The 13,572-nt window shown below is 36.7% G+C and overlaps 1 protein-coding gene across 2 annotated transcripts in view; it reads right to left on the reverse strand.

Annotated features, from left to right (window-relative positions):
- The window catches only part of LOC127848466 (synaptic vesicle glycoprotein 2C-like), a 393,482-nt gene that overhangs the window by 361,418 nt on the left and 18,492 nt on the right, over positions 1-13,572 (reverse strand). For both annotated transcript variants that reach the window (XM_052380944.1, XM_052380943.1), the window contains exons 4-8: positions 11,736-11,897; positions 8,287-8,449; positions 4,994-5,115; positions 3,140-3,300; positions 1,647-1,721 (exon numbers count right to left, since the gene is read on the reverse strand). In XM_052380944.1, the coding sequence (XP_052236904.1) occupies positions 1,647-1,721; positions 3,140-3,300; positions 4,994-5,115; positions 8,287-8,449; positions 11,736-11,897 (683 nt within the window). The remainder of the gene's footprint in view (positions 1-1,646; positions 1,722-3,139; positions 3,301-4,993; positions 5,116-8,286; positions 8,450-11,735; positions 11,898-13,572) is intronic.

A 13,572-nucleotide genomic window follows, 5' to 3' on the forward strand; every position in this document is an offset into this window, starting at 1 on the left:
ACAATCTAGCATTTTATGATAAATGAATCTATATATTAATTTATTTTACGCAAGTATTTTTTACCCTATTGTTGTTTGCTTGTTTTCATGATGTCATTTCGTACACTACAGAAACGTACAATCTTAACACGTAATAGCCGAGTTTACATTTGCCGGTACTCGTTAAATACGTTAATTGTGTAGCAATGAAATTGCACAATATTTTTAATTTATAGTTATTAACACTCTATTATTATGATTAAACAGGCTAATATATACATACACTAATTCCTGTTAATCCATTTCAGACAAATGTATCTTCATTTTTTTAAATATGTTAAAATATTTTATTAAAGCATCTGTTTCGTATTTTGGCTTAACAATTTTTCTTAGATGATCGCTCAATATGCCAAGAGATGACATGGAGGTATCATAAATTGTGTTTAATGACCAGACGGTTGTATGCCACATGTGGTTTATGCAGGGGCCCAAGAATAGGTCCCTGGATTTATGACACCATATGTTCTTTGTAAGTGTTTGGACAGTGTCCGATCATAACGAGATAATCGCTTTATGATGAACAAAGGTGCAATAAAACACCGGGTTAAAAACGCTGAAACAAAGAGTGTCAAAATTGGTGTGAATAATTAAATAAAAACAATTACATTTATCAAGAGAATTTATTTAATGTGTAACAAGGCAAGTTTTTACAGGCATAAATGTTCAAATCAGTTACTATATGTTGCGTACATAAAGTCGATCTATTTGCTGTTTGTTTACATCCTTATTTTGTTCATTCATTAAATTTGATTTATTCTGAAAGAATTTCAATATCAGAGAATTTTTTATCTAAAAAATGGTCGCGAAGATGTGCCAAGTAGAGATTTTTATGGTAACCCCATACCGCGCTCGTATATTGTGTTCCACTCCAGAGTTCGTTTATAGTAAAAACAGAGGCGTAGATATCTACGTCTCTGATACAGGTTTTACTGAAATCCGGGACATTTGACAAATTTCCGGGACTGCGGGACAGGGTATGCATTTCCGGGGCTGTCCCGGACGATCCAGGACGTATGGCATGTATGGGAGACATCCTGTATATGGTTTTAGAACAGATTTTGAAGGGGAACAGTACCTAAACGTCATTTCAATTCAAAAATTAAGAAATGCTTATGTCCGCTTCAGAACATCATCACATCAACTCATGATTGAACAGGGGCAATACATATATCTAGAATGAAACGAAAGGTTATACCCTTGTGCAAGACGTATATTGAAAATGAATATAATTTCTAACTTGAATGTTCTTTCTGTGAAGATCTTTGTGAAAGGTATATTCCTTCCATGTTTAACCATCAGCCAACAATCAATAAATAAATGCTTTAGCCTCCAGTGATGAAACTTACTATTATACAAATATAGCCATGTATATTGACTTTGCCTAAGAAAGACCTAGTGTTGTAAACTTACAAACTTGTTTTGTGATACCACAATTGAATTTTATTTGTTCACATCTATATTATACCTATATGCATTTTGTATGTCTTTATGTGTATGCAAGGGATGGTGGCTGTATAGCAAACAAACTATTAAACTATGAGACAACATACACCAGTCAAAAGCAGAAGATTAAGTACAGTTAACAAGAGACAGCTCAATATTCTTACCAGGAATGCTTTATTTCCATGATTCATTCTGTGGACTGTTCTCAGACTGTCTAGAGCTCTAGCTTCATCATGTTTCTGAAAGTGAAACTCGCACCATGGAACAAACATGACATTTTCTTAGTAGTTTTGTTTGATATAAATATCATTCAATGAGCCAATTATGAATGGTATTTGAATTTGATTGAGAGATATTTGTAAGAGAAGAATATACAATGATGATTTACTACAGAAGCATTTCAAATTAATGATTTACAAGAGAGACATAAAACATTAATGATTTACAAGAGAGGCATTTAACATTGATGATTTACTAGAGGCATTAAACATTAATGATTTAGTAGAGACATAAAACATTAATGATTTACTAGAGAGGCATTAAACATTGATGATTTACTAGAGACATAAAACATAAATGATTGACTAGAGAGGCATTAAACATTAATGATTTACTAGAGAGGCATTAAACATTGATGATTTTCTAGAGACATTAAACATTGTTGATTTCTAGAGAGGCATTACACATTTATGATTTACTAGAGACATAAAACATTAATGATTAACTAGAGAGGCAATAAACATTGATGATTTACCAGAGGCATAATGATTTACAAGAGAAGCAATAAACATTGATGATCTACTAGAGAAGCATAAAACATTGATGATTTACTAGAGACATAAAACATTAATGATTTACTAGAGAGGCAATAAACATTGATGATTTACTAGAGTCATTTAACATTAATGATTTACTAAAAAGGCATTAAACATTAATGATTAACTAGAAAGGCATTAAACATTGATGATTTACTAGAGACATAAAACATTAATGATTTACTGGAGAGGCATTAAACATTGATGATTTACTAGAGACATAAAACATTAATGATTTACTAGAGAGGCAAAAAACATTGATGATTTACTAGAGGCATTAAACATTAATGATTTACTACAGAGGCAATAAACATTGATGATTTACTAGAGAGGCATAACACATTGATGAGTTACTAGAGACATTAAACATAATTGATTTACTAGAGAGGCTATAAACATTGATGATTTACTGGAGAGGCATTAAAAATTGATGATTTACTAGAGACATAAAACATTAATCATTTACTAGAGGCAATAAACATTGATGATTTACTAGAGACATTAAACATTAATTATTTACTAGAGAGGCAATAAACATTGATGATTTACTAGAGAGGCATAAAACATTAATGATTTACTAGAGAGGCATTAAACATTGATGATTTTCTAGAGATGCATTAAACATTTATGATTTACTAGAGACATTAAACATTAATGATTTACTAGAAAGGAATTAAACATTGATGATTTACTAGAGAGGCATTCCCAAATATGGCTTGCAGCAACTACAAATCATCTTTTTTGAATGCTGCTTTCAGAACTTATGAACAAACTTGGAACTTTCAGACAATATGAACAAACTTTCCGGCATGAAAATGGATTAGATTAGGATCCATCCTTACTGTGAGATAGAACTTGGGGCTTTCAGGCATGAACATAAACAAGAAGGCGGAGGAGAGGCTGGGGAAGGTGCAGATCGCTATGAAGATTCTCCAGCTGTTGTACTTGAAGCCAGAGGAATAATAACCCAGCTCTGGGTGTGGGATCACGAGCCAAGCTAAACCTGTTGGAATTAAAGATGCGTGAATGTCATCCTGATTAGCAAGTTTAGTCTGCACAAGCTAATCAGGGAAACCACTATAAAACTTATTGTATTTTTTGTTTAAAGGCAGTTTCTTCTATGCTGAAAGTGTCAACCCTGATTAGCCTGTGCAGACTGCACATGAATTAAGCCCAGTTTTCCCAGAACTTGGCTCATATCTCTATGAGATATTTTGAATTTAACTCTAAACTCTGCACTTAATAAGATGTACCTTAAATGCGTACAGTATGTGTCCAACTTGTAAAGCAAAGCACTTGGAATTCAATTTTGGGTATTGAGTCACAAAGACTTTCTGGTACTCATTTTCCATAATTTAATAAATTCACTCCCATTTTTGATATATTCAAAATTAAATCTGAAGTCAATTTTCATGCCAAAGATTAATACATATTAGGGGGCAATGGCATGCGTATACGGGAGCCTTCCGGGTTTAAGTGAGGTTAGTTGGAACTTACTTCCACGATGGTGACCTTTTCGTGTTTTTCGTGAAGCAGCTGATATATTTTCGCCTGGAATGCCACTTTGCATTTATATTTATTTGCGATGCATACGCATGCCCCCCTGACATTATGTCTAACATAAGTGTAAGTTTATAAATGGAAAAAAATAACACGAAGAATGATAATAAATACAATGTCAAAACAAGGGCTGTTTGTAAAACATGCATGTCCCCCATATGGGCTGTCAGTTGTAGTGGCAGCCATTGTGTGAATACGTTTTTTGTCACTGTGACCTTGACCTTTGACCTAGTGACCTGAAAGTCAATAGGGGTCATCTGCCAGTCATGATCAATGTACCTATGAAGTTTCATGATCCTAGGCCTAATTATTCTTGAGTTATCATCAGGAAACCATTTTACTGTTTCGAGTCACTGTGACCTTGACCTTTGACCTAGTGATCTGAAAATCAATAGGGGTCATATGCCAGTCATGATCAATGTACCTATGAAGTTTCATGATCCTAGGCGTAAGCATTCTTGAGTTATCAACCGGAAACCATTTTACTATTTCGGGTCACTGTGACCTTGACCTTTGACCTAGTGACCTAAAAATCAATAGGGGTTATCTGCCAGTCATGATCAATGTACCTATGAAGTTTCATGATCCTAGGCGTAAGGGTTCTTGAGTTATCATCCGGTACCATTTTACTACTTCGAAACACTGTGACCTTGACCTTTGACCTAGTGACCTCAAAATCAATAGGGGTCATCTACAAGTCATAATCAATGTACCTATGAAGTTTCATGATCCTAGGCCTAAGCATTCTTGAGTTATCATCCGAAAACCATCTGGTGGACGGATGGACGGACCGACATGTGCAAAACAATATACCCCCTTTTCTTCAAAGGGGGGCATACAAATGTTGCAAGAACATAAAAATATAGGCATGAATGATGTTTACCTAAATACCTGCATAAATGATGTTTACCTACATACCTGTAGCTACAATAATTGCAGACACACCTGCATCTATGAAGATTGCCTACATACCTTTAGCTATGATGTTTGCCTAAACACCTGCATCTTTAATGTTTGTGTAAACATATGCATTTTCATTTTGTGTAGAAATACCTGTATCCATGATGATTGCCTACACACCTGCAGCTTAAATGTAATGACTTCACACCTGAAGCTAAAATATTATGACTTCACACCTGAAGCTATGATGTTTCCCATCATCCAAAAGGTTGCAAGGGCACTTATCATTGTCCCTCGTCGAAATTTTGGTAAAAACTCTGTGTAGTAGGAGAATATCACCGGTATGCTGCCTCCAACACTGAAACACAGCACGACTGAGGGTATGGTATACCTGTCACACGAGCATTACTGGACAAAACTACCAAAATGAATAAAAAAAACAACCTGGCCCCAATTATATAAGATAAGCTTAAATTCACTACTTTCATATTGCAAAAACATATACATTGCCAATATCATGTGGAAAAAATTATAACAAATGAAGATTGTGTGTCAGATAACCATGAAAATGAAAATTATGTGTTGTCCCAGTAATTATAATTGTAATTGTTCACTCATGCAAAACAAGTGTTTAGCCGGTTATTCTTAACCCGTTCCCACTTCAGAAGCAAAGTGAAAGTGGCTATGTGCAAACAGCATAAAACCAGAAAAACCTGCGAGTAACTCACAGTCTGTTCATGTAATATGCTGTGAGCTGCTCATCAGTATCTAATGGTTAAAAATGAAGCCTTTAAAACTTGAAATTAGTAAGAAAGGTATTCTAAGGTACTACAAATGCGTGAAAATACGTATCTTATCGGTAAAGGGTTAAGACAAAACGGAACCTTATGGTGAAGACTGACTAGTTTCTCTGAACATTAGAAGCTAAGCCCTGTAATGTAGCAGAACTCAAAAGCAAATAATTATGTCATCTTAAAATGTTCATATACTTCCATCAGTCTGCAGCAGTTTCATTTAAAAATGATATTCCTTATTCATATGAATTTACAGAAATAACTTTCTTCACAAAAATTGCAATGTTCTACAAGGATTCAGGTAATTTAAGGTATTCGTTAATATCCAAACAAATCATAGCAATTACACAAGGGTAAGCATTCCAACAGCCTGGGACAGGTCTTCAAAAATGTAATTGTAAATTAACTCATGCATATAAATTCCGTAATTTCTGATAAATTAATATTAGCCAAAATAAGTCATAACTAGATCTTAAGCTTTGAGCCTTTATAATATAGTAAAATGTTTATGAGAGAAAAGAAAACAAGAGCTGTCAGAGAACATCGCGCTCGACGATTCAAGTGCTTGACAGTATAACGTAAGCCATCATGGAGAGGGGGTATAATGTGGGTGTGTGGTCATTTAAAAGACGATATTTAAAAAAAAAAAAAAAAAAAAAGAATATTTTTTTTTTTGGGGGGGGGGGATTCTGGGGTGGGGGCGTGGGGGATGGTTTGGGTGGAGTCCATTGTGGTATGTCAGGTAAGTGTTGTTTTGTCAAAGTATGAATCAAATGTGAAAGATTTTTTGTTCGGGGGGCGGGGGGGGGGGGGAGATTCTTGGGTGCGATGGTTGGACGGTATTTCAAAAATAAAATAATAAAAATAAATATTTGTGTTTTTAAACCGTTAAAAAAAAAACAACAACATTTGAGGGGGTGGGGTGGGGGGGGGGGGTATAATGTGAGGGTTTGGTGGTCATTTGTTAGGTAAGAGTAGTTTTGTCAAAGTATCAATCAAATCTAATCATAAATAAAGAAGTAATGGCAATACTAGCAAAATTTAATAATTTGACCTTGAGAGTCAAGGTCATTCAAAGGTCAAGGTAAAATTCAACTTGCCAGGTACAGTAACCTCATGATAGCATGAAAGTATTTGAAGTTTGAAAGCAATAGCCTTGATACTTTAGAAGCAAAGTGGATCGAAACACAAAATTTAACCATATATTCAAAGTTACTAAGTCAAAAAAGGGCCATAATTCCATAAAAATGACAACCAGAGTTATGCAACTTGTCCATTTACTGTACCCCTATTATAGTTTGCGAGTGTTCCAAGTATGTAAGCAATATCTATGATACTTTAGGGGTAAAGTGGACCAAAACACAAAACTTAACCAAATTTTCAATTTTCCAAGTATAAAGGGCCCATAATTCCGTCAAAATGCCAGTCAGAGTTACATAACTTTGCCTGCACAGTCCCCTTATGATAGTTAATAAGTGTTGCAAGTATGAAAGCAATAGCTTTGATACTGTAGGAATAAAGTGGACCTAAACACAAAACTTAACCAAATTTTCAATTTTCTAAGTATAAAAAGGGCACATAATTCTGTCAAAATGCCAGTCAGAGTTACATAACTTTGCCTGCACAGTCTCCTTATGATAGTTAGTAAGTGTTGCAAGTATGAAAGCAATAGCTTTGATACTTGAGAATAAATTGGACCTAAACACAAAACTTTTCAATTTTCTAAGTATAAAAAGGGCACATAATTCTGTCAAAATGCAGGCCATAGTTATCTAACTTTGCCTGCCCAGTCCCCTCATGATAGTTAGTAAGTGTACCAAGTTTGAATGCAATAGCATTGATACTTTCTGAGAAAAGTGGACCTAAACGCAAAACTTAACCGGACGCCGACGTTAACGCCGACGCCGACGCCAAGGGGATGACAATAGCTCATAATTTTTTTTCAAAAAATAGATGAGCTAAAAAGGGCCATAATTCCGTTATAAAGCCAACCAGAGTTATGCAACTTGCCCTGTACAGTCCCCTTACAATAGTTAGCGAGTTTTCCAAGTCTAAAAAGCAATAGCTATGATACTTTAGGAGTAAAATGGACCAAAACACAAAACTTAACCAAATGTTCAATTATCTAAGTATAAAAGGGGCCATAATTATGTCAAAATGCTTGATATAGTTGTCTGCTCTTGTTTATACATTGGGGTCATGTTGGTAAAGAAGTATGCAAAATATGAAAGCAATATGTCAAAGGACATAGGAAATATTTGAGGTGGTACGCAAAGTTTAACATAGATTTAATTCTAAGTGGAAAAAGGGCCATAATTCTTACAAAATGCTTGATACAGTTGTCTGCTCTTGTTTATAGGTTGGGGTCATGTTGGTAAAGAAGTATGCAAAATATGAAAGCAATATGTCAAGGGACATAGGAAATATTTGGGGTGGTACGCAAACTTTAACATTTGCACCCTTACGCTAATTCCGACGCCGGGGTGAGTAGGATAGCTCCACTATATATATTTCATATATAATAGTCGAGCTCAAAACAACCTCTAACCATTTTAATTTAACCAGGACTATAGTGTTAAAATTTTGAATCCATGGGATACTGCAAATTACAGGAAGCTAACTTACCTAAACCGCTGTTGTGAATAAAGTAAGGTACTGCTTATTTAAGGGAGATAACTTAACCAATACTGCTGTTGCAAATAAATTTGTTATGCTAATCTAGGGAGGTAACTTACCCAATGCCACTGATAAACCTCATGATGAGGAAGAGCCAATACACCTGAGACGTGCTAGACACCAGCCCACCGAGCCCATTGACTGTCAGCGAGCCCATGAGCACTGTCCTGCGCCCGACCCTGTCAGCTAAAGAGCCCCAGAAGTAGCCGCCCACCATCATACCTGCGGTGGGAGAGACTGGGGTCAGGTTCAGGCATGTTTTTAACCCTTTACCCCCACATATGCATTATGCCCTGTCAATAATCTCTAGGAAAATCAAATTAAATTCCTTATAGATTCAAGTTTTAAAGGCTTCATTTCCAACTCCAAGATAACAAGCAAATTTGTTGAATTGATATCCCCCGCCTATATACTTCTGGACACAAAAGTGTTATATTTGACACAAAAAAAAGCATTTTTTTGAAGATACAAAAGGCCATAACTCTGTTATTATCAGATGGTGTACAATGCCATTTGGCGTGCATCATCCTATTATCCATATATATACTCATACCACGTTTCAATGAAATCCGCAAAAGCACTTCCAAGATATTGCTCCGGACACAAAAGTGATGGACGGACGGACAGCCGGACGGACAGCGCCAAAACAATATCCCTCCGCCTCTGGCGGGGGATATATACTCATACCAAGTTTCAATGAAATCCGCCAAAGCACTTCCAAGATATGGCTCCGGACACAAAAGTGCCTATAGTAAAAAGCTTTTTTTCAAGATACAAAGGGCCATAACTCTGTTTTGAACAGATGGTATACAATGCCATTCGGCGTGCATCATCCTCTTACGCATGTATATACTCATACCAAAATTCAATGAAATCCGCCAAAGCACCGTCAAGATATGGCTCCAAACACAAAAGTGCCTATAGTAAAAAGCATTTTTTCAAGATAAAAAGGGCCATAACTCTGTTTTTAACAGATGGTGTACAATGCCATTTGGCGTGCATCATCCTCTTATGCATGTTTATACTCATACCAAGTTTCAATGAAATCCGCCAAAGCACTTCCAAGATATGGCTCCGGACACAAAAGAGCCTATAGTAAAATAAGCATTTTTTCAAGATACAAAGGGCCATAACTCTGTTTTTAACAGATGGCGTACAATGCCATTTGGCGTGCATCATCCTCTTATGCATATATATACTCATAACAAGTTTCAATGAAATCCGCCAAAGCACTTCCAAGATATGGCCCTGGACACAAAAGTGCCAGACGGACGGACGGACAGCCGGACGGACGGACGGACAACAGCAAAACAAAATCCCTCCGCCTCTGGCGGGGGATAATAATAAGCAACAAACAGCATAAAACCTGAACAGACTACAAGTTATTAAAAGGCTGTTCTGATCTTCAAAATTATTAAGTATATTATCAAAATTGTCATATTTTATGGAATTGATAATACTTTGCTAATAATGCCAACTAGAGCTTCTGGTAAGTAATGATAAGCATTGTGAAAAGCTGTATGTCTTTATACATATAAGCAAGTTGTCAGAAGTCCAGTACACCAACCTCTTCATTTCAATGGGGGGGGGGGGGAATAATAAATAACTTACTGTTAAAAATATATTGTACTTTAAGAGGAAAGTAGTTTCGCAGAAAAATGCAATTGGTATTTCAATTCACTTGAGAGTGTTTGGTAAGCAATGTACATGTATGTCACTGAAATTGAATTTGCTGTAAAGAAGTGAACAAATTATCGACAATTGCCTTGTTAAAGGTTCTATCATTTGTGTAACATAAAGAGCATGTAACAATGGACACAAAGCCATCAATTAAACATGCAAATATCGCCATTTTTATATATTATTAGATGTAAACAAGGGCTGTTTGTAAAACATGCATGCCCCCCATATGGGCTCTTCGTTGTAGTGACAGCCATTGTGTGAATATGTTTTTTGTCACTGTGACCTTGACCTTTGACCTAGTGACCTGAAAATCAATAGGGGTCATCTGCCAGTCATGATCAAGGGGGGAGTGAGAGGGGGGTATAATGTGGGGTGTGGTAATTAATTAGATGTCTAAAAAAAAAAAAAAATATTTTTTTTTGGGGGGGGTGAGAGGGGGGTATAATGTGGGATGTGTCATGAGTCATGATCAATGTACCTATGAAGTTTCATGATCCTAGCCATGAGTGTTCTTGAGTTATCATCCGGAAACCATTTTACTATTTTGGGTCACCGTGATGTTGACCTTTGACCTAGTGACCTGAAAATCAATAGGGGTCATCTGCGAATCATGATCAATCTACCTATCAAGTTTCATGATCCTAGGAATAAGCGTTCTTCAGTTATCATCTAGAAACCATTTTATTATTTCGTGTCACCATGAACTTGACCTTTGACCTAGTGACCTCAAAATCGATAGGGGTCATCTGCCAGTCATGATCAATGTACCTATGAAGTTTCATGATCCTAGGCGTAAGCGTTCTTGAGTTATCAACCGGAAACCATTTTACTATTTCGGGTCACCATGACCTTGACCTTTGACCAAGTGACCTCAAAATCAATAGGGGTCATCTGCAAGTCATGATCAATGTACCTATGAAGTTTCATGATCGTAGCCATTAGCGTCCTTGAGTTATCATCCGGAAACCATTTTACTATTTCAGGTCACCGTGACCTTGACCTTTGATATAGTGACCTGAAAATCAATAGGGGTCATCTGCGAGTCATGATCAATGTACCTATGAAGTTTCATGATCCTGAGATAAGCGTTCTTGAGTTATCATCCGGAAACCATTTTACTATATCGGGTCACCGTGACCTTGATCTTTGACCTAGTGACCTGAAAATCAATAGGGGTCATCTGCCAGCCATTATCAATCTACCTACGAAGTTTCATGATCCTAGGCATAAGCGTTCTTGAGTTATCATCCGGAAACCATTTTACTATTTCGGGTCACTGTAACCTTGACCTTCGACCTAGTGACCTGAAAATCAATAGGGGTCATCTGCAAGTCATGATCAATCTACCTATCAAGTTTCATGATCCTAGGCCTAAGCGTTCTTGAGTTATCATCTGAAAACCATTTTACTATTTCGGGTCAATGTGACCTTGACCTTTGACCTAGTGACCTGAAAACCAATAGGGATCATCTGCAAGTCATGATCAATCTACCTATCAAGTTTCATGATCCTTGGCTTAAGCGTTCTTGAGTTATCAACTCGGAAACCATTTTACTATTTCGGGTAACCGTGACCTTGACCTTTGACCTAGTGACCTCAAAATCAATAGGGGTCATCTGCGAGTCATGATCAATGTACCTATGAGGTTTCATGATCCTAGGCCCAAGCGTTCTTGAGTTATCATCCGGAAACCACCTGTTGGACGGACCAACCGACAGACCGACATGTGCAAAGCAATATACCCCCTCTTCTTCGAAGGGGAGCATAAAAAGTGTCATATACACATGTAGACATATTATCACAGTCATGCGAATGTTCCACTTACCAACAAATATGATAGAATTGAGCCATCCCTTGTCTGTTGAAGAGAGGTGAAGGTCACATTGAGCGCTAGGCAACATGAAGGACACAGAGAGCACCTCTATGGCATCACTGGACACTGCCCAGCCACATAGTGCCAGCAGTAACACATGGAACTTTCCATAGCCTGGAATGCAAGACCATAGACAAGTTATCCCTTTCCTTCTCAGAAGCAAAGTGAAAATGGCTCTGTGCAAACAGCATACAACCAGAACAGACTGCGAGTAACTCGCATTAAGTTTAGGTTTTATGCTGTTGGCTGCTCATCAGTATCTAAGGGTTGGATATGAAACCTTTAAAACTGAATCTAGTAAGAAAGGTCTTTAATTAAATTTAACTTTCTAAGGGACTACACATATATCAAAATACGTTTCTATGAGATAAAGGGTTGAACACGTTACATCCCCTCAATAAGATCTACATACCTTACATTAAATTTCAGTTGATACCTCTTTTAGTTTTTAGGATATTTTAAAAATGATAAAAAATAAATAGGTGCAACAACATAATATAGGAGAAAAGATGACTCTTGTGGAGTGCATTCCTCTTGATGAGATCTACCCAAGTATGGCATTGCAAGTTGATACCTCTGTTAATTTATCAAGATATTTACAGGGCAATTTATCAGTGTACAAATTAACAAAGGGGGACAACTGTTAAAATATATGAGCAAGAGTAACGGCTCTTGTGCACAGCACTTCCCCGCACAGACATCTATCTACAGCACCTGCAGTTTTAAGTAGATATATCTCTTTGAATTATAACACGCTTATTAGTTAAATTGATATCCCCCAATTTCAGAATTTTGTGACAGACAGTGGGACGGAATGACAAACAGACGGATCGAACAACAGACAGAGTCCCTTGTGAACAGCACTTTCCTGCAATAAGATCTATCTACATGTGAAGTTTGAAGTTGATACATTGCGTACCTCGAATAGTTTTAAATATATACAATACATCAGACAGCAGCAAAATGAACATCCTGAATCTAGTAAACCCCTCACATAACTTCTTTGTGTAGAAGGTATAAACACTACAAAAACTAGGACAACTAGAATAACTGAGGAGCAACTAAAGAGCCTATGAGCTTGGATGAAACATAATTGGAACCAATCTTCTGACCAAGCTTTACAAACAAGATGGCCCTAGTTGGTCCCATAGCAATTTTCACTGAGTAAATAAACATTATGAAGTTTGACAAGAAAGATAAGCATTAAATTAAATTTCTTGCTCAACTAATGTTACTTTCACCTAATTACCCACCCTATGGCAATCAGGATTTTTGACTGGAACCATATTTGTAGAAAATTTCTTTGCAAGTTTCAAGATGATTGTTAAACAAGAGATGTGTTTGTCAGAAACACAAAGCCCCCTACTGCGCCGCGTTGAAGCCGTATATTTGACCTTTGACCTTGAAGGATGACCTTGACCTTTCACCACTCAAAATGTGCAGCTTCATGAGATACACATGCATGCCAAATATCAAGTTGCTATCATCAATAATGCAAAAGTTATGACCAAGGTTAAAGTTTTGGGACAGAATGACAGACAGACAGACTGACAGAGTGACAGACAGACAGGCCAAAAACAATATACCCCGGATCATTCGATCCGGGGGCATAACAAAAAAATGTTCACATGCTTTCACTACAGCTATACATGTATATGGAATCCAACCCTGTCCTTTGGCAGTTTTAACAGACCAGAGCTGTTTGAAACAAAGTCTGATATTGTTAAAATAAATGTTCTGAATGAGTTTCATGATGACTGGTCACAAAATGTGACTTTTAGGGTGCAAA

Source organism: Dreissena polymorpha, chromosome 10 (genome assembly GCF_020536995.1).
Source record: "Dreissena polymorpha isolate Duluth1 chromosome 10, UMN_Dpol_1.0, whole genome shotgun sequence".
Taxonomy (NCBI): Eukaryota; Metazoa; Mollusca; class Bivalvia; order Myida; family Dreissenidae; genus Dreissena; species Dreissena polymorpha.